Source organism: Onychomys torridus, chromosome 11, assembly GCF_903995425.1.
Source record: "Onychomys torridus chromosome 11, mOncTor1.1, whole genome shotgun sequence".
Classification (NCBI taxonomy): domain Eukaryota; kingdom Metazoa; phylum Chordata; class Mammalia; order Rodentia; family Cricetidae; genus Onychomys; species Onychomys torridus.
This window is the reverse complement of record NC_050453.1, coordinates 39,419,678-39,446,329: the sequence shown is the minus strand read 5'-3', so window position 1 is coordinate 39,446,329 and position 26,652 is coordinate 39,419,678. Positions and strand designations below refer to the sequence as shown.

Genomic DNA, 26,652 nt, shown 5'->3' with positions numbered 1-26,652 from the left:
TTAACCCTAATATTTCATGGTGCCTTGCTGTAAAGTATATGTTCTTTAATCAGTACATTTATTCTTTCTGTAAGGTGATGTTTGAGTTTTGAAAATTGGAATTCAGAGTTCAGTACATTGAAAATTTAATTGGTATAACTATGACTCGAGGTATATACTGAAATTCATTTCTTAATATTTGAAAATCTGTTTAAAGTACATCTTAGAATTATCTTATTTTATTTTTAAAGATTTATTTAAATTTTTTATGTTTATGAGTGCTCTATCAACTTTATACCAGAAGAGGGCATCAGATCCCACTGTAGATGGTTGTGAGCCACCATGTGGTTGCTGGGAATTGAACTCAAGACCTCTAGAAGAGCAGCCAGTGCTTTTAACCTCTGAGCCATCTCTCCAGCCCCCTTAGAATTATTTTAAATCATGGCAATACATCAGAATTTTACTATCCTTATAGAGTTTGAGATCTGAACCACAATCAGCTATGTTTTCAACGGACTACTTGGTAGACTTAGTTTTAATTTATTTCTCCCCTTTGGGAAGCTGTTAGTATTTGCCAGCTTTACTAACAGTTATTACACTTGAACTTTTGCTGACTTGGTTTTAATAACTTTTAACTGACAGTCTTACAGAAAAGAAGGAAATAGCAGTGGAGTCACCTTCATTAAAAATAAAAGAAGATGCCAGGCGGTGGTGGCCCAGGCTTTAATCCCAGCACTTGGGAGGCAGAGGCAGGTGGATCTCTGTGAGTTCGAAGGCAGCCTGCTCTACAGAGTGAGTTCCAGGACAGCCAGGGCTGTTACACAGAGAAACCCTGCCTCAAAACAAAACAAAACAAAACAAAACTGTAACTGGAGAGCTTCTCCGGGTCCCGCCAAGCCCTGGCAGTCCGACAACCCACTTATAAAGTAAACACACAGATGCTTATATTATTTAAACTACTTGGCCATTAGCTCAGGCCTACCATTGTCTAGCTCTTACTCTTACATTCAGCCCATTTCTATTAATCTATACTTTGCCATGTGGTTTGTGGCTTACCAGTACCTCACATCTTCCTTGTCCTGCTGGCAGTGTCCCCTTCTCCTTCCTCTTCTCTCAATTCTCCTCTCTGTTAGTCCCACCTATACCTCCTGCCTGGCTACTGGCCAGTCAGTGTTTTATTTACCAATCAATCATCCACAGCACAAAACAACAACAACAACAACAACAACAAAAAACAACCAAAAAACCAAAAACCCCCAAAAACAACAACAAAAAACCCAAAACCCAAAACAGTTGCATGTATTGACTTTGGTTTCTTTGCATTTGGCTGAAGAGATCTCAGGCTCTCTGGTAGAAACTGGAGAAGAGAGTTAGCAGATTTGGGCAATGGGACAAGACAAAGTTTACACAAGGACTTTGAAACCACAAGCTTAGGTAGCACTGACCCCAGTGACCTTTTGTTTAGTAGTGCCCTACTTTTTTTTCTTATTTTAACTTTTAAAATTGTTTTAGAATTCCATGTATAAGGGCTGCATTTCTACTCTCCCCTATCCGCCTTTCAACTCCCCCTTTGTCCTCACTTCTCTCAAATCCGTGACCTCCTCTTTGTTCATTACTGTTATTACACACACACTCGCTCACACATACACCCACACACTGTGTATGTATGTATGTATGTATGTGTGTGTGTATGCATATACGTGAATATATAAATTCAACCTGCTCTTTCTGTTGAGTGTTGTTTGCATATATATTTCTGAAGATCTGACCACTTGAGATTGGGTAGCCCTGTCACAGGCTTGTCCCTGGAGAAGCCTGAATCTCCCTCCCAGCAGCCATTCATAGCCTGTAGCTCTTTATCTAGGAGTGGAGCCTGTGATATTTCCCCATCCACATTAGGATGTCAAATGTGGTGTCACTGTGCAGGTCTTGTTTAGGTGACTGTTGTTAAAATTTCATGGCTGCCTTCCCCTGTCGTATATGAAGACTGTCTCACAGCAGACACCCTGGTCCTCTGGCTCTTACGGTCTTTCCAGCCCCTCTTTGGAGATGTTCTCTAAACCTTCAGTGTAGGCTTGTATTGTAGATGTATCCATTGGGGCTGGGCACCCCATGGTCAGTTGCTTCTCTGCATCTTGACTAGTTGTGGCTCCTGTCCTGGTCTTCATTTGCTGCGAAAAGAATCTTCTTTGATGCAAGTGAGGGCTATGCTTAACTGTGGGAATAAGGATAAGCAGTTAGAATGCATTTGGGAGTTATTCAGTTTAAAAAAGTTATTACCCTATATTCTTTGTTTGTTTTGAGGCAGGGTCTCATTGCATAGTCCTGGCTGGCCACTGTTTCTGCCTCCCAAATGCTGAGATTAAAGGTGTGTGGCACCACATCTATCCTTCGGCTTTCTCTTTATTTAGTTTTGGTTTTTTTGAGACAAGGTTTCTCTGTGTTTCCCTGGCTGTCCTGGAACTTGCTTTGTAGTCCAAGCTGGCCTCAAACTCAAGTCCACCTGCCTCTGCCCCCTGAGTGCTGGGTTAAAGGCATGTGCCATCACCACCTGGTTTCTAGAGCACATGCTAACTTGATGTGTCACTTTGTCAGAGAGGAGTCTCTGTATAGTAACTTTTTATGTGGAGAAGCAAATCGTTCTTCTGTATGATTTGTGTGTGTGTGCTACTTGGGCATGCTGGACAAGCACTCTGCCCCTGAGCTACAGCCCCAGCCTTTCTCCCAAGTGACTTTCTGATTGATATTCATTGGCCATGCACTTTCTACTCTTCCCTTGTTTGAAAAGTTTTGTGTATGTTTTTCTAAGCATCTTCTAAAGCTATCCATTTTAATCTTAAGTTTTCCTGGTAATTTTTAGCTGAAAAATAAATTTTAATTTTTTTGTAAACAGCCTCTCTTTGCCCCTTACTTTTCTCTTGGCATGCGCTGGAGATCAAACCCAGGCCCTCATTCATGCTAGGTGAGCACTGTAGCACTGAGCTACATCCCGGCTCATTTTTATTCAGGCAATCTTTTTGCAGTGTGGAATCATCTATTCGACAGTCCAGGCTGCACATGGGAAAGGTTGTTTTGTAGATAGATCCCACAAGTGACTTTGGGTTACCCTAGCAATTGAGTGCATTTAGTTTTGCAGCATATACTAGAAGAACAGTAAGACCCCAAGAAACCTGAGTTGTAGGCTAAGCTCTGACCTTAGTAGATTTTCATCACAAACCATAAGCCTCCCTGGACCTCCATTTCATCAGTGAAACAGTGCTTACTAACAGTCTCTGATTTTCACTTGGGGAGGAAATTCAGAACCACGCCTGCACCTGCACCCAGCAGTCCAGTGTCTCACCCCAAGAACAGCTCACCACCAGTTAGAGCAGAAGTGGCTTTGGGTTAGTCTAGAAGGTTAAGATAAGCGGCGGGTGTACAGATAGCATTGGGACAAGAGGCCGTGAGTCGGAGTTCTGGGATGGCAGGGTCTCCTCTCAGCTTGGAAGCAGTCGAAAACAGGAGCATAAAAACCAGGGCAGCTGTTGTTCTTTTGGCAGATGGATCATGTTTTATTGGGACTAACTGCTGATCCCAGGCCTCGTGTGTTAGAAAGAGGATGAGTAATTATGTGTTTGGCACGATAGATTGTTACAAGATGTTTAAAACTATTTAGTAACACAGCTTAAAATTCCATATCCCCGTGTGAAGGTGATCTGCTGTGTGGTGTCTGGTGACTAGCCTATATATATATAATTCCATCTACATATATAAAATGCCATCCACATGTGAAGACTGTACTCCACCACAGCAGTGAGCGTGTATAGGATGCACACCACACAGCCGTTAAGAGAATGTACCCATCAGGACTGTCTCTCTCTCTCTCTCTCTCTCTCTCTCTCTCTCTCTTTCTTTCTCTCTCTCTATCAAAGAGAAACTTTAAAAATCTGAGATTAAAACCCATATTTCATTCAACTATTGCATGTTTATTAAAGAAAATTAGAGTCTTTTTTTTTTTTTTTTTTTTTACAAGATGAGCAAAAAAACCAGTCCCTGATCCAGCATTGTGTTGTAGTTTCCTCTTGATGAGTAGCTGGAGCCCTGTTAATCAAGTGCATGTTTATGTCTTAAGAATGCTCTCACCCGATGTGGTGGCGCACATCTTTAATCCCAGCACTTAAGAGGCAGAGGCAGGCAGATCTCTCTGAGTTCCAGGCCAGCCTGGACTACAGAGTGAGTTCCAAGACTGCCAGGGCTGTTATACAAAGAAACCCTGTCTGAAAAAACAAACAAACAACAAAAAGAATGCTCTCTGTGTTTTTTAAATGTAAATAATTCTGTTTGAAAGGTGAAAAGGCCCCTTCAATGCTACAATTTACTCTTTAGAAATAACCATTTTCTGGGGCTGGAGGAATGGGCTCAGTTGTTTAGAGCATTGGGTGGGTGCTCTTCCAGAGGACTGGAGCTCGGCAAACTGTCTGTAAGTACAGTCTCAGGGGATCTTACACCTTCTTCTGGCTTCCACAGGCACCAGACACACACATAGTGCACAGGCATACTTACAGACAAAACACCCATACACGTTAAATAAGGAAGTAAGTAAGTAATTTTTTAAAAACCGTTTTCTGGGCCGGGTGGTGGTGGCGCATGCCTTTAATCCGAGCACTCGGGAGGCAGAGGCAGGCAGATCTCTGTGAGTTCGAGACCAGCCTGGTCTACAAAGCAAGTTCCAGGAAAGGTGTAAAACTACACAGAGAAACCCTGTCTCGAAAAACCAAAACAAAAAACAAAAGCAAAACAAAAAACCATTTTCTAGTATTGGAACACACAAACTCTTAGAAATGATATGATATCCTGTACTTTTTTTCCTATGAAGAGTTTTATTGTAGAGTTTGCCTAGCATGCATGATGTCCTGGGTTCAATCTCCAGACCCATCAGAGAGAGAAAAGGAGAGTAAAGAAGAGGGAGAAAGTGTGTTGTGACTTGGACCTGTGCCTTAGCATTTGGGAGATGAAGGCAGGAGAATCATGAGTTCAAGACCAACCTAAGCTACATAGTGAAAAAACGGTCTCAAAACAATTCACCACAACAAAATACATGTGTAAATTCAGATAGATGTACAACAGCCGGTCTACGTGAAATACAGTGTGAACCATTTATGTCTAGTAGCCTCATTAGAAAAACAAGCTTAATATATTTGATTTAACTTACTATAGCCAAAAGATTATCATTTGAACATATAGCCAGTGTAAGAAATATTAGAGGTTAAAGTTATTTTTTAACTTGTTATACTAAAAACTCTGTATTATTTTAAAAAATTTTTAAAAAACTAAATTTTTAGTTCAAGTGTGAAATTTTTATTGAAAATAATAGTCTTTGCTAGGCAGTGGTAATGAGTGCCTTTAATCACAGCACTCAGGAGGCAGAAGCAGGTGGATTTCTGAGTTTAAGGCCAGCCTGGGCTACATAGCAAGTTTCAGGACAGTCAGGGCTACACAGAGAAACCCTGTCTCAAAAAAGAAACAGTCTTCATTTAAACTTTATAAAACTTGCAATTGAAAAGTAGATTTACAAACCCAACTTTATGTGCATGCTTAAAAGAGTTACTGAATTTACTTTTTAGTTAATTAAAATAATGTACTGACCTTGTTTGAAGGAACTATGGCTGCTGTGGCCCCTATGTTGGACAGAGGCAAATTTTGATAATCCTTTTCAATGGCTGCATACTTATGTATGTGTCCATTTCAGTGATCACTGTGAATTACCACAGTGGCCCTGTGAGTTACAAATGCAGATGCACAGAAGAAATAGAAATGTAGCAAGCCACCCAACTTAGCCCCATCATCTATTGCTGAGTCTGAACTCGGTTCGTCTTTCCTGGTCTAATGGGGAAAGGCCTCGAGGTTTGCTTTGGTCACTAATGGGCTGGTGCCCCTTTCCATGCTTGATCCTTCACATATCATCTGCTTTCAGAAAGGAATCTCCTAATAAACATGCTGTGTATCTGTAGTACTGTAGTGTATGAGTTTAGTACCTTCTTTCCCCTTATTTGGACATGTTCCTTCTTTCTACTTTTATATTGTAAATGATGCTGCAGAAAATTCTTTACACATCTGTTTTGGTTAATGTCTTTACATAAATTGCTATTGATGGGGTCAAAGCAAGGAGCTTCTTTTTTCCCTCCCTCCCTTCCTTCCTTCCTTCCTTCCTTCCTTCCTTCCTTTCCTTTTTTTTTTTTTTTTTTTAAAAGACAGTGTTTCTCTGTGTAGCCCTGGCTGTCCTGGAATTCCCACTATAGCCCAGCCTGGCCTCGAACTCAGAGATCTACCTGCCTCTGCCTCCCGAGTGCTAAGATTAAAGATGTGCACCACCACCTCCCAGCTGTCAGCAAATATTATTTAATTGTTCGATACAAAACAACAAAATTCATTTTCAAAGAGTTTGTCCTGTTACCATCCATCCATTATATGGGAGCAGTATTAGTTTCTTAAATACTTTACTGACATACAACAATATAGAAAAAGGCACATATCCTAAGCAGTTTGAGTTTATTACAGGGATACTCCATTTGAGCAGCACCTAGAAGCTTGAAGCAGGCTTACATAGTACTTCAGGAGCATGTTGGAGGTGTTCAAGTCATTACCTACCCCTACCATCCAACTTTAGACAGCTAACAAATTCTACAGACAAGGTTTGAAAGCTAAGGGGCCACATTCTCTATATCACAACGATTCCATGATGGAAGTATTGTGCTCATTGTTTTCTTAGAAAGACTTATAACTGTTTTACAAAGACTGTTATAAAGTCGGCGAACTGGAGACCATCTCTGATATTGCTCTTTCTCATTAGTATGTACATTAAATAAATGTAATTTCTGGATTGAATAAATGTTATCTTAAACTAGTTGATAAATATAAAGGGAATTCTGCCATCTAGGATATGCTGTCATAACCATCTTGTCTTGAGGTTTCTAGAATTTGTGTATAACAGAGGTTCTCAAGTTTTAGTCTTTTTTATTTGTTTTTTGAGATGGGGTTACTTTGTGTATCCCTGGCTGACCTGCTCTGTAGACCAGGCTGGCCTCAAACTCTCTGCCTCCCGAGTGCTGTGATCAAGGGTATGCGCCACTGTCTCCTGGTTCAAGTGTCAGTCTTCAGACTCCCCAGAGAGACTTGTTAATAAAGACTTGCCATAAAGAGCCTGTGGCATAGATCAGGATGGGGCAGAGCGGAGGGCATTTTTAGTAACCTCTTGGGTGTGTGAGTTGGATACTTCACTGTGTGAGTTCCAGGGAGCAGAGAACTAAACATGTCACCTATGTCATGCTTGGTATATATCAGACATCAGTGAGTGCTTGCTGAATGAATGATCGGGTACTCTGAAAGTTGACGCAGGGTGGTTTTTCAGAAGCCATAGTAGGATTTTAAAGCCATGGCATGTCTGATCCAGCAGCACTCACTGTCTTAGGTCTTGGTGCCTGGCAGGGTGTTATGGTGCACACCGTTAACCCCAGTACAGGGAAACAGGCACACAGACCTCCGATTTCACGATTAGCCTGGTCTACGTAGTGAGTTTCATGCCAGTCAGGGCCCTAGAGTAAGACCCTGTTTACAATAACAAAAGTTGAGTACCCTAACATTTGCATCTGTGAGAACAAGTACACCTGAAATTTCAGAAATTTCAGAAAATTCAGAAATTCAGAGAAAAGCATTCAGAAAAAAAGAGAATTCCAAAGTATCTTGACTTTTTTTTAAAGAAAAATTGTATTGCAATTATAACATACTTACTTTAGAATTTTTTTTATTGTTTTCCATTATAGTTAAATGTAAGAGTTAAAATGACTCATATTTAATGAAGTTTTGCTTAAGGTTAAATAACATATCCCGACTTTTGCTAGTACTTTAGAAATACCACTCTGCTGTTAGAAACAGTCTGTCCCGTAAATGAATGCAACTCAGAAGTGGACGTGCAGGAGTTTCGGGGTAGTAATGGTAAGTGTGCTTTAGGAAGAGCAGGCTTACATGTGCTCACATGGTCCTTGAGCACAGACCTTAGGTTTTCTACTTTCTTGTTGTCCTTCATCGGCTGTTTGACTTTGAGAAGATATCAGTCTTTCTGGACCTAGGCCCCTCAGCCTGAAAATGGAGATTCCATCAGCTCTTTGGCTTCTCTGGAAAAGTTCAGAGAGCCCTGATTCTGTCTGATGGTTGCCTTTCTCTGTCTAGTTAAATTTAGTGTCCAAATGACCTGTTTGTAAGGGAAGGTCTTTCCTACTGCCCTTGGGTTTGAAATTGAAAACAAAAGCCAAAGAAGGCTGTCTTTTTTGCTTGAAGATCAACAATCAATTGTGTATTTTGCTAATATGGGAAATACTAGCCTTGACTTTCTTTCATGGCATTTTCCTTTATTCTCCGCCCTTCTGTCTCATTAGGACATGAAGGATCAGATGTCAGCCTCGTCTGTGCAGGCACTGGCTGAAAGGAAAAACAGACAGGTGAGAAAGCATCCGAATGTAAGTGTCCATTAAAGAAGACGTGTGTCTAGACACTTGGGATTTGAAATTGCTGACCTGTGTACATTGGCCCAGGGTTAAGGACCATTTAAGTGCTCAGCAATAGCTCCTGATTGTTTCTCCTGACTGGGTGTCCCTGCTCACACAGGCGCTGCTAGGAGACAGCAGCCAGAACTGGAACGCTGGAGTGACGGGTCGATACGGGCGCCTTGATCGAGAGCTGCAGCTAGCCAACTCCCATTTCATTGAGGAGCAGCAGGCACAGCAGCAGGTACCTGAGAACAGCCAGCAAGGCACAGGAGGGAGCAGGCAGGGTGCCTCCCCTGACTCTTCTGCTAGCCACAGGCGGTTATGACAAGCACGTTAGACCTGAGCATGTCCTGTGCTTGATTGTGGGGTGTGTAATGATTGTATACACTGTTTAAAATCTTGAGAGTGTGGTGTCCCAGGGAACTAGACTTGATCAGATCTCAGAAAACACAGAGCTGACATCAAAACTGGCAAGGGCCAGGGTTTGTTCAGGCTTTGTTGCTGTTTTGAGATGGGTTCTCAGGGTATAGCTCTGGTTGGCGGGCTGGCCTCCATCACAGAGAATTGCCTGCTTCTGCCTTCTGAGTGCAGAGTTTAAAAATGTATGCTACCTCCAAATAAGGCCAAGGATTTGAAAAGAGAAAACAACCTTTCTTTCCCCTTGTATATTCAGACTTTTGTTTAACAAAGATGCTTTCAGAAACATTGAGTACTTGTTTTATCCATTAAAAGTCGTTAACTTGTTCCATTATATATAAAAACCAGTTGCTTTGATGGAGGTTGAGGTATAGAAGGAAAATGAACTTGTCCCCACGTTGTTACATTCTTTATTTATATATTTATTGTTATTATTTTACTGAGGCAGAGTCATTCTGTGTAGTCCAGGCTGGCCTTGAACTCATGGTTCTTCTGCCTTAGCTTCATGTTGAGATCTTAGGCTTGGGCCACCTGCCCCCTGAGTTCTTGCTTTTATGGATCGCAATGCTAGTAAGGGGAAGCTAACGATTATGTTATGTATCAGGATATGAGAATCACCTGTCCACTGAAACCATGTTTCGTAAATACTGTTTTGTTTATTTATGTAGACTTTGTGTTATTTTGTTGTATTTACATTATCATGATGGCCTAACTAGTTGTTTGCTCTTAAAATGTTCCGATGAAGCAAAGGTTTTAATAGAGTAAGGGGACCACAGCACAATTGAATGTAGGCCTTTGTTAGCCCACAGTTGTCATGGGTAAGTTAATTGAGGAAGAAGAAAAGGGCTCTCTGCGGTCCTCCCACATCCAGAGATTTGCTAGGCTCTCTTTCACCCATGCTGTGGCAGTGTGTTGTGTTGAAACCTCGATCTTGGCAGTGGGCTTCCTCATCCTAACCAACCCTGATGTGGTGGTCATATACTTATGTGCTTTTGGCCATCGTCTGTCTGTTCCCTTACTGGACCTCAGCCAAGCAGAGTAAATCTCTCTTGGTGGTTTCAAGCCCTGCTGACTGTTCACAAGTTGGATCAGCAGGGGATATGGGTTGCTTGACAATCCAGTCTTTGGAGCAGTGTGTTCTCAGAGGCAATGGTCTGTGTTCTTTGATTCTGGGCTTTGCTTTTGAATGTGAATTGTCCCAAGCTGGCAAAGAAACTAGCAGCTGCTGGAGTGCTGGGCTTGGAACCAGGTAAGATGGATTTTAATTGCTTATTTCCGTTTCTCTGGCACCAGTTGATCGTGGAACAGCAGGATGAGCAGTTGGAGCTGGTCTCTGGCAGCATCGGGGTGCTGAAGAACATGTCCCAGCGCATCGGAGGGGAGCTGGAAGAGCAGGCAGTGTGAGTAGTGAGAATGCCCTTATCTGCAGTGATGCGGAGGGAGAACCATCCCATGAGACCCTGCAAGCCTAGCAGTGAAGTACATAGCTAGGAAAGAGAAAACGCAACTTAGAGTTACAGTTTTTACTTTGTTGACTAGCTCCCCCAAAGAAGCAAATCTACCAGATAAAATTCACAATGGTTGTTTAGGCAAAGCTGTTACTTTAAAAATTGTTTAAAAGATTCACAAAATTCTTTGAACAAATTCTTTTCTTTTCTTTCTTTCTTTTTCTTTCTTTTTCTTTTTTTTCTGAGACAGGGTTTCTCTGTGTAACTCTGGCTGTCCTGGAACTCATTCTGTAGACCAGGCTGGACTTGAACTCACAGAGAGCCTCCTGCTTCTGCCTCCTGAGTGCTGGGATTAAAGTGTGCACCACCACGGCCTGGCTCTCTGAGTAGATTCTTGAGGCGTATAGGTAGGGCTGTAGACTCTGGAGACAGTGCTCTGAAGAGGGTGACAGGCAAGGAGAGACTTGTGAAAGTGGCATTAGGATTCTCAGCTGTCATCCCAGGACCTTCTACACTAAACATAAATTATAATCTTATAAAAGAACATTTAAACTTGATTTTAACTAGCAAAAACAATTTTCCCTCTCAAAACAAAGAGAAAAACGAAACATAACTTTTGAAAGTTGTTTTTGCTTAAGGCCTTGTCTTTTATACTCTAAAAGAATGATAAACAAAGATAGCTTTCTCGACTGCTGCCACATAATACCATTCTATTTGTTTTCCTGGGTGGGTGGGGTGTCCACTAAGATGGTTCAGGAACTCTACCTGCTCTTAATTTTCACTGTTATACATGCTCACTATCAGTTCTTCCTGGGTACTTGTCTGCACCAGCCTGTCTGGGAGGCTTGGGGATACAGGAGTGCGCTGGGTAGACTCTGCCTGCCATTCGGAATGCCCGCCACTTCCCAGGTACAGCACACATTGTACAAATGAAGGAAGCAGTTAGTCTCTTGGTGGCGGTGGGAGAGAGCCACTGGTACTGGGATAGGCCCATTCAGCTGACTGGAGAGCCCTGTCTGTTCCAAGAAAGAGGGTCAGCTGGAAGCTGTGGGGTGCTTAGAAGGTAGGTGGTTGAATGAGCCAGTGACTCTGCAAAGATGTCAGCAGGTATGTAGGAGGGAGGGTCAGAGGTAAAGGTGTGCACAGAACAAGGTGCCGAGCGTGCAGCATGCCGAGAGAGGGAGTCAGCGGACTGCAGGGAGGGCTTCATCAGTGATGATGGGAGGGGAGGGCTTCGTCAGTGATGATGGGAGGGGAGGGCTTCGTCAGTGATGATGGGAGGGGAGGGCTTCGTCAGTGATGATGGGAGGGGAGGGCTTCATCAGTGATGACAAGGCAGGACTTTGCCTCTTCGTGTGGTGGGAGGGCAGGGAGGCGGAGTTTGGAGTGATGGCACGAGCTGGCGGAGCTGGGATTGGGAGGATACACCAGAGTGGAGCCAGGCGGGTATGGCAGGTGGGAATCTAGAGTGACAGGAACCCACATGCACAGGCTGAGTCTCCATTTCAAATGGAAAGGGGCTCGAGCCACTCTGTGGGTGAGGCAGTGTGAGAGTAGAGACACCTGAGATACAGCTAGGTAAAGATGCCGGTGATGAGTCTGTCGCTCCATTCCCTTCAGAGTCACCACAGCAGTAACAAATGTCTTTGAAGGATTTCAGACCTCCAGAGAACATAGAACAGGAAACATCAGTTATACTAGTTTAGATGATGGACGGCAGGCTGTGGATTCAATAGGCCAAAGAAAGCTGCCCCCTGAGCCAGTGGGGAGTGAACAAGAAGCAGTGTGATTCCAACCACAAACCTCAGCTGTGACTAGTCTGCACTTAGGTGACTTAATGTTGAGTATTGATCTAATCCAGTAGTGACACACTGGATCAGAGAAGTGGGAAGGATTCAGAGGTGGGAATTACATGGACTAGAGCCAAATCCTAATCTAATAGTACTGCACAGTCAAGAGAAGTCTGAGGACAAAGTCAGCATCGCAAGAAATAAGCAAGCTGGGTGGCGGTGGTGCACGCCTTTAATCCCAGCACTCGGGAGGCAGAGCCAGGCAGATCTCTGTGAGTTCGAGGCCAGCCTGGGCTACAGAGTGAATTCCAGGAAAGGTGCAAAGCTACAGAGAAACCCTGTCTCGAAAAAAGAAAAAAAGAAAAAAATAGAAAAACGTAAGACACAAGCATGCTACTTCAGAAGTGGAGAAAGTACCAGAAGAAGCTGAAGTCATGGAAACACCTAGGGAACAGAAGAGAACTATAGTTTAACATAAAATCCCTCTCGGACTGTTTTCCTATTTAAACTGGGAGTTCATGTATCTGATAAAAATAAAAGAGAAGAAATATGGGAGAATAGCCACCAACCTCATGTAGCTCCTAAGCATGTGGAATGTGGTCAGACTGAGCTAAGATGTACTGTGAGCATAAAGTGAATGCTACAGTTTGCAAAGGGGTTTATTACAGTTTGCAGAAGAATTTATTAATAATCTTTATATTACATGTTGAAATGATATTTTGGATGTAGTAGGTGAGATAAACGTTGTTAAAAATGAATTCCAAAGGCTGGGCATGTAGCTCAGTTGAGTGTGCATGAAACCCTGCACTCATTCCCCAGCAGTGCATTAGCCAGGTGTGGTGGTTCACACATTTGGGGGATAGAAGCAGGAGGATCAGAAGTTCAGGATCATCCTTGCAAGTGGGAGACCAGCCTGGACTACATGAGAGATCCTGCTTCAGTTTTTTCAACCTTTTTCAAAGCATAGTTGTCAGAAAATGCAAAGTGGCATTTGCGACCCTCATGGTCTTTCTGTTGGGCAGAGCCTTGGCTGTGGCTGTACGTGACTGAAGACTGAGTGACATGCCTGTTTCAGCTTTAGAAAGAAAAGTCACACCCAGCACACACAAGTAGCTCTTGTTTTCCCATGCTCGGCCTGGCGATGCCTGCCAGCTACAGGACCAAAGTGCTGCCAGAGTCTGAGATGAGCTAACCGTGTTTGAATCTGAGAGCTTGGGTATAGAACAAAGACGTTTTTACTTATTGTCAGTGTGGAGCTTGATAGTTAACTTAATGAGGGTTTGGTGGCTTCAGAACCAGAGGGACTGCCATGTGTCCTTTGTGGGCTTCACCCAGACCGGGTTTCTAACTGCTAGTGACACTGTTAAAGTAAAAAAGGACTTTGTAGGAAGGCCCTGGTACTAATTGGTGTGTTAATTTTAGCCTCAGACTGATCATGTTCTAGTCAGAAGTTGAAGTCTGGAATGTGCAGTAATTCACAAAATAAGGGTTGCTAGAATACAAGTACAGTATTAGTGCTGTGTTATCCAGCACATGCTGGGTAACAAAAAGCAGTGGCCTCCTGTGCTGGTTCTCCAGTTCTCCTTGGAGAAACACCACTTGTCTGAAGAGATGGGGTCTCTCTCTCGCACACACACATACCCACACACCCACCATCCACACCCTACCCCATACTTCATCAGGGATGTCAGGCCTCTGGCTTTTAGCTTACTATAAGACAGTGCTTTAACAAAGAATCTGACATAAAGTGCTTTTGTGTGCTGTGAGGGTCTCCCAGCAGCCCTCAGCAGGAATTGGGTTGGTAGAGTCACCCTGTTTAACAGGTGACAAAAGTCTCAGAGTTGTAGAGGGTGCCTTGTTCCAGGCAGCAAGAGACAAAGGCCGGCTCTCTGATGGTCCTGTGCCTGAGCTGGCAGTGTTGCATGCTCAGAGCCGTACCGCCTTGTCTGTGAATCTGAAATCTACAAATCCAAGCATTTAATTTGCAGCAGATTCGTGTGATGGAAAAACCTCAGTTGAACTGTCTGTAGCTGTGATTCTTTGTGGGTTCTGCAGAAATACAAGCATGCTTGATTATGGGAAGTATGCCAGACTTTGCTAAGAGCTGTTGACTAATCTATAGCATATGTAACTTATCTTAAAAACAAAACAAAACAAAAACAAAAAAAAAAACCCCACAGATTTCCCACATTTATAAAAATGTTACATTGTCCCAAGGATTTGGGGTAATAGAATGCAATCCTGAGTCCGAGAGGCCCCCTTTTATCTTTATGGAGATGGAGGCCCAGACCTAACTTCACCCACAGCGAATACAAGGCTCTGCTTACCACCTACTTTCTCCTCCTCCTCTCCAGCATGCTGGATGATTTCTCTCATGAGTTGGAGAGCACGCAGTCCCGACTGGACAGTGTGATGAAGAAACTTGCGAAAGTGTCTCACATGACCAGCGGTATGTATGTGGAACTCCTTGGGAGTTCCTACTTCACTCTCTGTGACAGTCCCTTGCCTGTGGCCTAGCTGTCTGTGTTCCTTTAGGGTCAGAAAATGGAATGCTCGTGTGTAGAGACCATAACTGCTCATTATCAAACTTTGGAGACAGGTCTTGTGCCCAACACTTGTTGAATATTCTCATGGTGGAGGAACTTCCTTGCAATTACAAAATCCTTTTTTCTATTTTTCTATTTCTCTTGCCGCATTAGAGAACTTAAATTTTTTCCTTTTGATATTTTTATTTTAGCGTGTGGATGCACACTTGCCACAGCACATGCATGCCTCAGACATGGCAGCAGGCATCTCACTAGCCCTGGGGACCTTACTTAGAGCCACAGCTGATATACCAGGTTGTTCCTTCCTTTGAACTCTCTTCCTTCATCTTTAGAAAAATACCTCCTACTTTAGACTCTAAGAGCCTTATAAAGTGACATCCTAGCAAATGTGTACCAGGATGGGGGTGGAGAAGTAAGTTTTCATGTCAGTTTCTGTGTTTGAAGATGTTTTCTAATGACTACAGTTTTTTGATCACTCTAAATCGCCTTCCTTGTCAGACAGGAAATGATATTTTAAGTCACTATCATCCAGTTTCTCCTCTTTATCTGGAGAGGTTGCTTGGTGAAAGGAAGAACTGAGGTATTTCTTGGGGTAATTTGAATACTTTTGGGCCATAGGAGGCCTCTCATCGAGAGACCCTTTCTTTCCCTTCCTAACATCTCATTCCTCTGTGGGTTTTCTGCTGTCAGGTACATGTGACACGGAAGATTAAAATACAAATGCCTGTGTGATCTGCAGCAGTTCACATTCTAGCTGAGTTACAGAATAGTGTCTGGGGCTTCATTTCCTAACTAAAAAAATGGAAGGTGGTAGGTATAGCTCAATGGTAGAGCACTTGAACAGGCATGAGCGAGGCCTCGTGTTCTGTGCTAAGCACCATAGGAAGGTGAGCATTGAATGAATAATATCACAAGGGTATTTAATGGTGTATCTATGCTCTGTAAATATTTTTAACTGTTGCAAGGTAGAAAAGACCCTAAAGGACAAGAAACCATCAAATCCAAACCAAAAAGAGACTCATATCTGGAGTTACTTCCTTTCTCTCGAGGCCCTTTACGCTTTCAAGCAGGATCTTTGCTAAGCTGTGAGTATACAGGAAGCAGGCAGCAGCTCAGTGTATCTTCCCTGGAATTAGAAGAGAGTTTGAATGCATTGTCTGGTTCCTCTGTCCTCTCCTCTACCTATCTAGTTAGTCCTCTGCTTTATTTAGGTATTTGTTTTTAAATTTTATGTTTGTGTGTGGTATACATGTGTGTACATGTATTTTTGCAGGTAAGAGTGTGTGTGTGTGTGTGTGTGTGTGTGTGTGTGTGTGTAGACCAGAGATTATTTTAATTTTACTATTTATTTATATGTGTATGCACATGTAGGTCAGAAGACAGCTTGAGGAAGTCTGTGGGTTCTGGAGATCTAACTCAGGCTTGACAGCAAGCACCTTTCTTCACTCAGTCCTCTTGCCAGCCTCTCAGCCTCTCAGCCTCTCAGCCTTTCAGCCTCTCAGCCTCTCAGCCTCACTTTTTTGAGACTGTGTCTCTCATTAACTCGGGCCTCACCATTTTGGCTAGACTGGCTGAGCAGTGCTGTCTCTGCTCCCTGGCCCTTCCCCACCCTAGCAGATGCTGCTCTACTGGGGTTTTACATGGCTGTGGGGTCCAAACTCAGGCTCTCATGCTTAACCAGCAGACACTTCACCCACTCGGGCGTCTCCTCAGTACCCTTGTATTTAAAAACATGACAGTTGTCTTAAGGAAGTCTTCCATAGCCAGTTTCAACACTGACCTCTTACTGGTCTGTGTGTTAGCTGTAGCCTCAAGTAGCTACTTCTGCAGGAAGAGTGGTGAACAGTGGTGACTGTGTCTTTTGTTTTCCAGCATTCTGGGTGTGAGTAGTTTAGAAAAGTCCTGGCAGTGTGTTTGTAACACCGAGGCGTTCTTATGCTTTATTCTGCTATTTCCAGAAAGAAAAGTTTGGGAAACAACATGAGAAGTTTGGTTATATTTGTGTACAGAAAAGAGCCAGGTAATAGAGCAGTTAGCATGAAAGTAATTAATTTTCATTTTCATTTTTGCTTGCTCCCGAAGAAGTACTGCTATGGTAATACTGCAGTGTGCTGACCAGGCAGTTTGTAATGGTCTCTTTCTCTTCCATAACTTGTGGTTAAGTTCCTTGTTTTGTTCTCAAACCTGTATGTAAAGATGGTCTGAAAACACCAGAGTTTGGTGGGGCAGGCTGAGCCCACATCAGCAGCTGCTTAGAACCAGGCCCTCCCGGCCATTCTTGGCTGGCTGCTTCATGGGAGGATTGGGCCAAGACACCACACTCACTTTTGTAAATGACCCAAGAGAGACACTAATTTGCCTTTCTCTTACCCAGAGAAAAACACTCTTTTGAATAAAGCCAAGATCCCCTCCCCCATCAGCAGTCTGGGATTCATCTCTTCTCTTGAAGACAGGAAAATATTTTGAGAAGGAAACTACATCTGCTGTAGGTGGAACGTAGGCTCAGCTAGAGATACATGCCTGCTACTGTAGTTAGGACCTGGTCCTGGCGTGCTTGGAGCCATACAGGAAGAGCTCAGACGTCTGCTAGGGTAATAGCTCCCTAGGGTTGCCTCACTCACGCCCTGTAGAGGCAACCTAGCACTTCAAAGGAAAGTGGCCTTGGAAGTGCAGGCCTGGGCCTGTTAGCTCCGATGGTGGTCTGCTTGACTAGCCCTGTGCTCCATCCAGTTGCTTCGGGAGAAGGCCGTTGGGGATACAGAATCTGGACTGTCAAAGGCTGAGAGAGTCTAGGAAATCTGGCACTTAGAGTGACAGGGAACTGGTGGGGGCGGGGCAGGAAGTATGTGTGAGGTTGTGGGGGAAGGAGGAGGAAGCAATTACCTTCTGCCTTTGCCCTGGGTAAGTGTCAGTTGTTTTTAATAACAGTGATTTATTACTGTGTTTTTATATTAATAAGCTTTGTTCCTTTCCCCCTCCTCCTCCTCCTCCTCCTCCTCCTCCTCCTCCTCCTCCTCCTCTTCCTCCTCCTCCTCTTCTTTTCTGTTTGTTTGCTGTTTGAGTCAGGGTCTCTTTACATAGCCCAGGCTGTCCTGGAACTCACAGAGATCTGCCTGCCTCTGCCTCCCAAGTGCTGGGATTAAAGGTGTGCACCATCACAACTGGCCTTGATCCTCCTCCTCCTCCTCCTCCTCCTCCTCCTCCTCCTCCTCCTCCTCCTCCTCCTCCTCCTCCTGTTTGTTTTTGAGGCAGGGTGTCATTGTGCAACCCTAGCTGACTTGGAACTTGCTCTCTAGACCAGGCTGGCCTCCAGCTCACAGAGATCCGCCTGCCTCTGCCTCCCAGTATTGGGATTAAAGGTGTGCACCACCACACCAGGCCCCTGTATGGGTTTTGACAAAAATATATGTATCCATCATTATCCTGTCATACAGGAGAACTGTGCTTCTCTGAAAATTCCTGGTTAATTTAACTTTTGGAATTAGCACATAATATTTGTACATATTTATGAACTACACCGTAATGTTTTGGCCCATGTGTACGTTGGTAATGAGCTAGTGAGGAGCATGGCATAGCCAGCATCTTACCATGTTCCCACTTCTCCCCCATCTCCTGACAGGATGCCTGAGCTTCTGGAAGTAAAGCTCAGCAGTATGTGTCTCCCTTTAACTGGTGAGATCTAGACTTGGCCACACAGACTCCCCAGCAGCTGGTCGGTTACAGCTCAGGGTTCCTAGCTCCACACTGGCTCTAGTGGTGGTCACTGCTGGGGCTAAGGTGGAAGGCTCTGCTCTGCTGTGTGATCCCCACTACTTGTCTGTAGGCTTTCTGTTGTGGGGTGGCAGCCTGCCCTCCTGTGGCTTTGCTTCTCTGGAAGATAGAAGAAGGAGGACTGTTGTTGTTACTGTATTCACCTTTCCTTGTTAGGACCGAGTGATGAGGGACAGTCCTCCACCTGACTGGAACCAGTAGTCCAGTATCTTTAGAGAAATAAGAGAGCGGTGGCTAGTGCTTCCCCCACACCAGCATTTGCTCTACACTAGCATAGGCCTACTCTGCCTTCCCACGCCTATCCGAGCAGTCCTCTTCAGAAAAAAAGGAATGGGTAGACTTGGGGTCTTAGTTACTCAGTGAGTTTCTGGTGTATCTGGATAGACAAGGTGTTGGTTCAATAAAAAGGGATTAGCTGTGCTTATTGGCATTCCCATCTTTTGGCCACTGAAGAGTTCTAAGATGTTGATATCCGTGGCATTTACTAAGTACATGTTTTGCTCTGTGGAGAGTTTTAATGGTTATTTTTCCTAAATTCAGACCATGCCACAAGATGATCATCAAACTGTGGTTACTGAATCTGTAGGCTCTCCAGTAGACTTTGCCAGCCTCACCCCTTTATTCTGCTATTTCGATCTGCTGCTTCAGCTACATTTCAGAGACTGTGACACTGTGCGTGTGCAGGTCGGGTCTAGAGGTCAGCTTCGGCTGTCTCCTACCACTTTCCTTTATTAGTATTTTCATTTTCTGAGGCCGAAAACTTGTCATTTCTGCTCTTCTGGCTGGCCAGTGAAGTCCCAAGGTTACCCACCTGCCTGTTACCCTCCTACCCCGGGCTTCAGGTTCCTGCTGCCGTGCCTTATTTTGACCTAGGCTCAGGGTGTTGGACTCAGTCCTCACGCCAGTGCAGTAGACAGTTTGCATACCCAGTCATCCTTTTTGTTTATTGACAGAATTTGTCTAGCTCTGGCTGATTTGGTACTTATGTAGCCCAGGCTGGCTGCCAGCTTGTGGGAAAACTCCTGTTTCAGTCTTCCGGGTGCTGACTTACCAGCATGCCCAGCATGCCCAGCACGCCCAGCTCCTTAGTAACATTCTTTTGTGTCTCCACTGGGACTTGCCAGTGGAGATGCCTCTTGCATGTTCCACCTCTCTCCAATAGCTTACGTGTCCTAATGATGATGATGTCTGAGCGTCTCAAGCTTGGGCCCTGCGGCATGTGGTATAGTTGTTATTAAACCCTCACGAGGGCCCGGTGGGGCAGCTGGTATAGCCCACCAGCATGGTGGGCTGCAGCAGGCATCCCTGTCCGTCTGTCTTGGAGAGGGCTTCCCTGCTCTCACCCATACAGAGGAGGTCCAGCCTTTCTGTGTCCTGTGCCAGTTGTTCACAAGTGTTGGTAGGGCTGAAGGTTACAGAAGACACTGGCTTTCATTCACAGATACACTGGTTGAGGAATCTTACCTGACTAGGTGTGGCATGAAATTTCTCGTTCTCTGTCATGGGAGCTCGCGTTCTCTGCTGTCATTTCCTGAAGTGACAGCAGTGGCTTTCACCCCTTTCCACTCTCTCACAGTCCTCACTAATAGAGAGCGTGTGCACTGCTGAATTACATTTCTCCGGGAGATTGCGGCAGGTGGGCTTTGTCTGCCACACCAGCGCCGGCAGCCTTTTTAGCGGTGCACAGACCACCGGCAGAGAGCCCAGGTCCCTGGCCCTCAGGTAAGGCCTGCACCTAGTGGCAGAGTTGTAGATGAAGTGCAGCCCTCGGGCAGAGCAGCAGTGGGGCCTGGGGCCTGGGCAGGGGCCACTCTGCTCCTCCTCTGCTTCAGCCATGTTGGAGTACCTGCGTCAGGGAGGGAGTGCCTAACCCTGGGAGGGTCACCTCTGTGTCCTGCCTTGCAGACCGGCGCCAGTGGTGTGCCATAGCCATCCTCCTCGCGGTCCTGTTGGTCGTGCTGATCCTCTTCCTGGTGCTGTGACGTCTGCCCTCCTCAGCCCCTTCTGCACTGGGACCCAGGGGAGAGGAGGAACAAGCACTCCGCCACACGTTCCTCTCCCCGAAACATGCCTCTGCCCCTTCCTCTGTGTGACTCACGGCTGAGACAGCCTCTGTCCGAGCGCTGGAAGGGCAAGGTTGGGAGAGCAAAGAGGTGACCGCACTCCCGGCTGGAGAGTAGAAGGCCTGCTACCCGTTGGTTCTGAGGACAGCTAGCCACTGCTTTGCCTTACTGGCCCCCGCTCCTTGAGGAAGACTGAGTCATCAGAAGAAATGACAGCCCCACTTACTCTGTCGCTCACCCTGCTGCCCTCTGGCAGCCTTTCCTTCTGCTCAGACCCTTCCCCTGCTTAGTTGGGAGGCACTGTCCCTTCAAAAGAAGCCTGGCAAGGATGAAGACGTTTGGGGATGGACGTTTCCCACTGCTGTTGTATTTCTTAGCCTGAGAGCTGGCCATTGATGAGAACGGAAGGCTCAGAAATACTTCGTGACAGAAATGCAGTGTTTCGTTTTGCTGGGTAAGAGCTGAGATGAAATTGCTTTTCCAGATGTGTTTGTGGCAGGGCTAAGCAACAGGAAATAGTGAAGTCCCTGGAGATTTGGGGGTGCTGACAACAAATGGCTTTAATGGACAAGAGCAGTTGAGGGCAGCAGCCCCTGTGCTGGTCCAGCTTAATGAAAGGCTGGCAATGTCTCCAGAGGCCAGGCCAGGCCTGCTGACTGTCTGTCCCAGGGATTTCTCGCCAGAGGTGTGGTGGCATTGTTAGAGTGCCCTCCACACAGCGTAGAATAGCCTAGTGGTTCTCAGTTGGCTGGGACATGCCTTCTCCTCAGCTGCCTTTACTCCAATGGCACTCAGAGTGAGGTGGAGGGCTCAGACATTTATTACATTTATGTAGAAACTGTCCTGATGCAGAAAGACTGGTTCTGGACCAGACGTCCCTTACTCTGTGAGTAATAGCGTGGGCGGGTAAGAGAACTCCATACTTCGTTCTCTAAGAAGCACCTTGACACTATCATGCATTTGAATAACCCAGCCAGTCCAGCTCCACTGACAGGTGGTGTATTGGGTTGAAGGAACTGAGAACTGCTGACACCAAGCTTCAGGCTTCAGGTGACGTTTTAGATGCTTCAGATGTGCACATAGAGAGAGGATTTTATAACATCCCTGATGCATAACCTGGTGTTAAAGTTGCTGTCAGGCCCAGAGCCGGCCTTTCACGAAGGAGACTGCTGCTCAGTCGACTCTGTGCTGGGAAGAGCAGCATCTGGACAGACTTTGACCTTTGACTTCCCTTGCTTTGCCTTTCTGTGCATTCCTTAGCACGCCAACTTAAAAAAAAATCCTGGGTTCATATTCTTTGGGATTTGATTTTTGGGCCCCTTTTTTGTTTTGTTATTCCCAGTGATGTGCTTGCCCAGCTAACTTTTAAATTGCACTTTTAAATAAACATTTGTAACCGTTTGTAAAAGAAGGCTATTTTAACTCGTTTAAGATCATGATAGGTAAGGAAATCTACCTGTTGGTGAAAGCTAAAAGATTCGTAAAACCAAAAGGGTCGTCAGCACCACGTTTACATTCAGCTCTGGTGTTTGATAGAGCGACGTTATTTCTTTTCAGATTAGGGGAAAATGTGAGTATTACAAAGGGCTTCAATGTAGGCTTCTGTGTTATGTATGTTTCGTGGAATCTTAAGGTTTTGAATAGTCTTCTGTGAACTTAGACCATGGATAGTCCTTAGATTTGCATTAAAATATAGAAGTCTTTTGTTAAAAATCAATGTGGGCCTTGTCTGAATACTGTAACCCACACTCCACATTACAAAGCCGTGAGCAGTCAAAGAATTAAAATTACTCTGCTTAAAGCCATGTTCTTCTGCTCTTAGAAGAGTCAGTCAGACCCATTCAGAAATGGCCACTACTTTAGTAATTATTCCCCATCAGTTCAGGGATGAATTTTTGTGATTCGGGGCTTAATCTGGTTGTCTTCACTTTGAATTGGCATGTTGACCTCACTGGTTTATTTGCTGACCAGTGTTGTAGACCTGAAACAGGCTGGAGCTGAGTGTGGAGGGTGTAGAAAGAAGGTCAACTTCATATGCAGGTGTTCCTTTCCTAGGCCACATCCTCCCGCAGCAGCTGGCTTAGTGCAGGCCCATCCTTTAGTGCCCAGGCAGTCACTGCAGAGCCAGGGCTCCTGTGAATTGGGGCAAAGAGAACAAGGACATGGCTTTCTTTCTCCGTGACCCAGAGAGCCGAAGGGTTCTTCCAGCATGTGCCCTCCAACAGGAAAGTGGGCAGCAAGGTGCCCACACCGCTCAGGAGTGTCTCTTGCAGACCCCTTCCCCCCATCCCCAGCCTTCTGCACTTGGTCTCACATCCATCACATTTAAAGAACTGGCAAAATGTGCTGGATAACAGAAAGAGCTCAGTGTGTTTACTGGAAGAACACTTTACTTTAACTGATTGGGGGTAAGATGGAGGATGATCCATCGAGAGCATTTGCCAGCATGCAGACCCAACTGGAAAACCAAATTACCTTTAGTTCTCAGCCCACATTTCGGGTCCTGTCTTTGTTTGGGCTACGAAATCACAATGCTATCTATGCTCTGGACTGTGAGGCAAAGGGAATTGTCGTGTATGTCTGAGCATGCGTGTTGTATTTTCTTCCATTTCAGAATTCACGCTAGAGCTGAAGCAGGGAAATTTGGTAACTTGCCCATTATTCTCTGCTTTTAGCCAGAGTTAAACAGACTGGTGGGTCTGGTAGCCAACAACTTGGCAACTCCCATGCCTTCTCACCTCGTGCGAATACGGGCTGTGAAGAGAAATCCAGTCTGACTCCAGCAGGGGTCTGTCTGCATCGGGTGCTTTACCTTCTGCAGGGAAAGGTGCTGCAGCCAAGGTTTCCCTTTTGGTAATTGTTCTGTCCACCGAGTGAGACCAGAGGGGCATTCATAGCGTCTGCAGATCCGAAGCTCAAGGGAGGAATGAGTCCACCTCTGTGGACTCGGTGAGGTTTGGCTTCACCCTAGGCCACAAGGTGAATTTGTCAGCAAAGCAGAAAGGGAGGGTCTGGAAAGCCAGGTCTGAAATGTGGAGTGCGGCACCTGTCACTTTCTTCTGCCTTTACCCCACTGAATAGCCTTCTCTCCCGAATGGTAGGAATGGGGGTTTCTGCTTTTTTTTGTAAAGTGTACTTTGTCCGTCAAACATAGAAGACAAAACCAGAATTCCCAAATGTATCAGCTCTCCATCGCTGTGCCTGCCCCCACAGTCAGTTCCTGAAGAGAAGACTCCCTAACAGGAGGCCTTACTAGGCCACTGGAGACCCAGCTGTAAGATCCTCTCTGGACCCTCTCTTCCAAGGGGGCTTGGAAAGACAGGAGGTGAGGGGGCTTAGAAAGACAGGAGGTGAGGGGCTTAGAAAGACAGGAGGTGAGGGGCTTAGAAAGACAGGAGGTGAGGGGCTTGGAAAGACAGGAGGTGAGGGGGCTTGGTAAGACAGGAGGTGAGGGGCTTGGAAAGACAGGAGGTGAGGGGCTTGGAAAGACAGGAGGTGAGGGGCTTGGAAAGACAGGAGGTGAGGGGGCTTGGTAAGACAGGAGGTGAGGGGCTTGGAAAGACAGGAGGTGAGGGGGCTTTGTAAGGCAGGAGGTGAGGGGGCTTGGAAAGACAGGAGGTGAGGGGCTTGGAAAGACAGGAGGTGAGGGGGCTTGGAAAGACAGGAGGTTGAGGGGCTTGGAAAGACAGGAGGTGAGGGGGCTTGGAAAGACAGGAGGTGAGGGGGCTTTGTAAGACAGGAGGTGAGGGGGCTTGGAAAGACAGGAGGTAGGGGGCTTGGAAAGACAGGAGGTGAGGGGGCTTGGAAAGACAGGAGGTGAGGGGCTTGGAAAGACAGGAGGTGAGGGGCTTGGAAAGACAGGAGGTGGTCTGTCTGAAATGTCCAGCTACCTGTACTCAACTCCCGACCTCTAAAAACCATGCTAAGCCTGAAAATACACTCTTGAGAGTACAGCAGTGGAGACCGGTGAAATGGAGATAGGCACCTGCTGCCAAGCCGGGTGACCTGGCTTTGAGCCCCAGAACCCACGGAAGGAGAGAACCGACTCCCACAGGTTGTCATCTGACCTCTCCATTCATGCTACATTGTGGGCTTGCACACACGCACAATAAATAGGTATATAAACGTACATTTTTTTTAAAAGGAAAGAGGATGACATTGGTCTGTTGTATATAAACGTGGATGCCGCTGTCATCCATTTCTTACTAAAGCTCACTGGGCAGCTTTGCTGTCTGGTTTTGAATCCAGAAAAGTGTGAGTTGGGAGTGAAAGAGCACCTGTGTCCTGGGCAGCAGAGCTGTGACCCAGGACAGAAAACGAAGCTGGGAAAGTACCATCTCCACCATCACTGTCTTCACTGTCGACTCTGAGACAGGAGGCAGGGTGCCATGGGAAGACGAAGAGCCATTGCCGAGGGACTTAGCCATTGGGAGCCGGCGCCCTTTTAGGACAAGTCAAGGCACTTGAAGCTGGCCTCGGTAACAAACTCAGACCAATGTTAACTTGTACTCAACTCCTCGCCATGGTGTGTTTTGCCTTGGGACAAACTCTGAAGCCAAGCATTGCACAATGCCTGTTCAGGTGGCTGCTGCCTTGCTGCATTTGGAGACTCTGCATATGTCACAGTCAGCTGTCAGGACAGGGTGAGAAAGGAAGAAAAAAGCTCGTGTGCATGCATGTGTGTGGGCGCGCGGGCAAGCGTGGATGTGTGTGTGTGTGCACATGCACACCCGTCCCCCTGCTGTCAGCTAACATGCTGGTGCTATTCTGACCTTAATCCAGAAATGCTCTCTCCCTAGCTGTGCATACTAGCTGCTCAGGCAGCGCCTGCCCCACTGCTGGGGTTTCACAGGAACATTTCATGGACCTGGTTTGCCAACTGCAGCCAGAGCTTTATGAGAAAGTGTATTCTACAGTTTGTTTTCTTATGGTTCTGAATTGTCTACTGAAAGGCCACTTGGTCCTCAGGGGCTGTTAGAAATAAGACCATCTGACTTCAGTGTTTGCTGACCAGATATCTGGACCCTGCCCCCTTGCCTTGATGGAAGCCCAGCCCCCCACTCCCACCCCTCCATCTGAGCTTTCATGAGCCTTGGGGTGGGACCAAGAGCAGGCTGTTCATTCCGGCTCTGTCTGTCGAATGTACATTCAGCTGCAATCAATTTGTGAACAGCAAGTGTGACCCTGAAGCTGAGGTCTGTCCCGGGAGAAGCAGGTGTCTTTATTCCCGGGGAAAACAGAGTGCCTGTGCCCTGGTTGTCTCGGGAGAGGGCAGCCACTGGTGAGACTTCAGAGTTGCTTTTTTATTTTGTTCTGCTTTTTTCTGTTTTTGCTGTTGGCATGGCTTGGGATTGAACACAGGACCTTGCACATCCACTGAATCACATCCCAGCTTTGGAAAGTGTTTTTAGCTCCCTCTGACTTTTTCCTAGTTGGCCCTGGCTGGGCTTAGCCCTCAACATGCTAGCAGCTATGAGGGCCATCTAGGAAAAAGCTAAAGGAACCCTGTACATGATGGTAGCTCTGAGTTTTACAAGTGGAAGTAGCTTCCCTGGCTCATTATAATCAGAGATTGGTATCACTGAGAACTGGAATATGTAAGTGACAAAATAGTGGAGAATAAACCCTTATATATTTTCCCAAGGATAATAGCTTTACTGGGTTTTAACTTTTACACAGTAGGATGTACACGGTGGTATGGGGTCAGGATCAGAACTTTACCTGGTATTGTCCAGGTTGTGCTTCCCCACAGCATGGTAAGAGTGAGCCAGATCCCTAGGACTAGAGTTTTGTCTCCTCTGCCACAGGTAGATTTATGTGGCAGCTTTCCCCGATTCAGAAGTTTGTTAGAGCTGGGTGGTGGTGGCACACGTCTTTGATCCCAGCACTTGGGAGGCAGAGGCAGTGGAATCTCTGTGAGTTTGTGGCCTGCCTGGTCTACAGAGTGAGTTCCAGGACAGCTAGAGAAACCCTGTCTCGAAAAACAAGACAAAAGAGAAGCTTATTTAGAGGTGCATTTTCTGTGGAATCATTAGGTCTGGAGATGAGGCCGGCACTGTTACTCCCACCCCACCCCCAGGCTCCAGTGTATGCCATTGAGGACCATTGCTGCTGCA

General features: G+C 45.7%; 1 protein-coding gene across 1 annotated transcript in view; it reads left to right on the top strand.

Moving 5' to 3' along the window:
• Positions 1-23,973, top strand: part of Stx6 (syntaxin 6) — a 39,943-nt gene extending 15,970 nt beyond the window's left edge. Inside the window, exons 4-8 of the mRNA XM_036202285.1 lie at positions 8,391-8,453; positions 8,620-8,742; positions 10,212-10,318; positions 14,511-14,605; positions 20,379-23,973. Of these exons, the coding sequence (XP_036058178.1) occupies positions 8,391-8,453; positions 8,620-8,742; positions 10,212-10,318; positions 14,511-14,605; positions 20,379-20,455 (465 nt within the window). The 3' untranslated portion in view covers positions 20,456-23,973. The remainder of the gene's footprint in view (positions 1-8,390; positions 8,454-8,619; positions 8,743-10,211; positions 10,319-14,510; positions 14,606-20,378) is intronic.
• The last annotated feature ends 2,679 nt before the right edge of the window (positions 23,974-26,652 follow it).